At 42.9% G+C, this 2925-nt stretch overlaps 1 protein-coding gene across 1 annotated transcript; it reads left to right on the plus strand.

Moving 5' to 3' along the window:
• The first annotated feature begins 1235 nt into the window (after positions 1-1235).
• On the plus strand, positions 1236-2180 carry LOC132242259 (olfactory receptor 10W1). Its single transcript, XM_059711162.1, has one exon. The coding sequence runs from the start codon at positions 1236-1238 to the stop codon at positions 2178-2180; it is 945 nt and encodes a 314-aa protein (XP_059567145.1).
• Positions 2181-2925: the final 745 nt, after the last annotated feature.

Here is a 2925-nt window from a genome sequence, read left to right on the forward strand (position 1 = left end):
TGACATTAGAAATAATTCAAAATATTATTGAAGAGGAAAAAAGAATGGATTAAATGGATTCTACTTGTTAACTGTGGAAAAACAACAGAGACCCAGCCGTTCATGCCTACAGTACTCTTAATATTAAGGACAGTGACTAATCACATTTCTCCCTATGCTTGTGACAGCAAGGTGGGGTTTTGTGAATGATTTCTTACTGCAAGTCATAATTCTGGATTAAGACTTTTCTTCAAAGCTCATAAAAATAATATTCAAAGTGGGAAAGTTGAAACAAGGTCACATGATGCCTATTTTCTACCTTCTTTAATATGAGTTGGTCATTGAAAAGTAGAATGGATGCCCTGTGAGAGTTATATTTCTTCATTAGAAGGTTTTCAAGGAAGCTGAATCATTTTTTCTGGAGTTCAAATTAGCTCCTTAGTACAGAAGAAAATAAATGAAGACTGGTTTCGTCTTTCCTATTCATCCCCTAATTCACAGAAGGGATTCTTAGATCTGCAATAGCTTATGAGCACATATTTCTCATCTTGCGACAAGCCAGGATGAGTCCTATAATAACACTGTATTTCCTTCAAGTCCCACACTTCTTTCATTTGGAAGGAAGGAAGGAAGGAAGGAAGGAAGGAAGGAAGGAAGGAAGGAAGGAAGGAAGGAAGGAAGGAAGGAAGGAAGGAAGGAAGGAAGGAAGGAAGGAAGGAAGGAGGGAAGGAGGGAGGAAGGGAGGAAGGGAGGAAGGGAGGAAGGGAGGAAGGGAGGAAGGGAGGAAGGGAGGAAGGAAGCTTCCCACCCTCACCTTAATGACTCCTGCTATCAAGAATTTCTTGACACTGTCTTACGGATTTACTTAAAGTATTTCATTTTTATTTCACTTGTACTGAAAATGGCTTTGAATTCCACAAACTTCCTCTGCCTCTTTTCCTCAAAAAAATTCCTACATAATTTAGCCCAACTTTTGGCAGTTAGAAATTAAGTTGTAGATTTTTATGTTGTGAAGAGTGTTGTAAAAGGGAAATTAAAAAATTAATCCTGCAGGGGAGTGGGGGGTAGAAGAGGGTAACGCAAGAGGGAAATCTGTAATACTTCCAAAAATAAAGATAAATTTTTAAAAATTAATCCTGATTCTTCTAGTTTGTAACTCCAACTCTGGTGAGATTAGATCATGTGAACTAATATATTGTCAGTTTGATTATTTCTTCTGTTCTTGTAACTCATGACAGACAAAACCTGTTAGCTCAATGACCTGGGGAAATCGCTCAGTGTTGATGGAGTTTGTGTTCCTGGCTTATCCCGCTCACCCTGAGCTGGGTGCCTTGTCCTTCCTTGGAGTCAGCCTGGTATATACATTGATCATCAGTGGGAATGTCCTCATTGTGGTGGCCATCCAGACTGAAGTCCGCCTACACACACCCATGTACTATTTCCTGGGCAGCCTCTCGGGAGTAGAAATATGCTACACTGCAGTGGTGGTGCCTCACATTCTGGCCAACATCCTACAGTCAGAGAAAACCATCACCCTCCTGAGCTGCGCCACTCAGATGGTGTTCTTCATCGGACTTGGCAGTACCGATTGCTTCCTCTTGGCTGTGATGGCCTATGATCGTTATGTTGCTATCTGCTATCCCTTGCGGTACCCTCTCATCATGACTTTAACTCTTTGTGTTCGCTTGGTTGTAGCTTCCGTGGTCATCGGCTTGGTCCTGTCCTTACAGCTGGTGGCCTTCATCTTCTCTCTGCCATTCTGCCAGACTCGGGGTATCGATCACTTCTTTTGTGATGTGCCACCAGTGATGCGCCTTGTTTGTGCCAGTAGCCACATCCATGAGCAGTCAGTGCTGGTGGCGGCCACACTAGCCATCGCCGTGCCTTTCCTCCTCATCGCCACCTCCTACAGCTTCATTGTGGCTGCTGTGCTCAAGATCCATTCAGCAGCTGGCCGCCACCGGGCCTTCTCCACCTGCTCCGCCCACCTCACTGTGGTCCTGCTGCAGTATGGCTGCTGCGCTTTCATGTACCTCCGCCCCAGCTCCAGCTACTCCCCCAAGCAAGATCAGTTCATCTCACTGGTGTACACATTAGGAACCCCACTGCTCAACCCACTTATCTATACTCTGAGGAATAGTGAGATGAAGGGAGCCATAGGGAGAGTTCTTACCAGGCGTTGTCTCTCTCAGAGAAACTAGGGGAGAGTACAACCTATCAGGCAAATCCCCATACAACTAAGATTTCTCTCAGTTGATGTTAAAACTGACCTTTAAAAATAGTATAAATTGTCTGGGTACTGTTTAGCTATGGGTACCAGAGACCTTGAAAATGTTTCTACCATTTTAGTAGACTCAGTAATTTTTCTTCTAGAAAAAAAAATTAACAAATGAGCATAACATAATAGAAAGTGACAGCTATAAGACTGCCTCTCAGGTATCAACTGGAAGCAGATATGTCATTCAGTAGATTTTAATTTAAAAATGTAATAAAGAGATTATATGCAGAGGTATGCGAGTGGGAACTAATAAGAGGTGGCAGCACTCTTACATACTAGCAATAGCAGGGGGCCATTATAACCCCTAGACTTCACAGGCGAAAAGAAGGTACAGTATTATTGGAGATCAGTGAAAGCTACATCTATCAAGAAAAAACACTTGGTCAGAACTGTGACTTTAGAAAAATAAAAAAGCAGCTATTGGCAAAACTATGACCATGCAAAGAGATACAGGGAGATAACTACCCCAACCGCTCTCTGCTTGTTTCCTCCCATCTCTTGCCCTGTCTCCCATTGGCCAAATCCAACTGGAAGCAAGAGGGCAGGGGAGACTGAATGATTCAGTTTTCAGAAGCTAGCCTTTTTAAACAGGGCAGAGAAGAGAAGGACCTTGAGAGTTGTGACAAACAGAGAACAACCAGAAAAAGATATGTTAACAAGCTAATTTC

This window comes from Myotis daubentonii, chromosome 9 (assembly GCF_963259705.1).
Source record: "Myotis daubentonii chromosome 9, mMyoDau2.1, whole genome shotgun sequence".
Taxonomy (NCBI): domain Eukaryota; kingdom Metazoa; phylum Chordata; class Mammalia; order Chiroptera; family Vespertilionidae; genus Myotis; species Myotis daubentonii.

What these genes read in the sequence shown, in the direction of transcription:
- LOC132242259 (XM_059711162.1), top strand. Translation starts at nt 1,236, where the DNA reads ATGACCTGGGGAAATCGCTCAGTGTTGATGGAGTTTGTGTTCCTGGCT.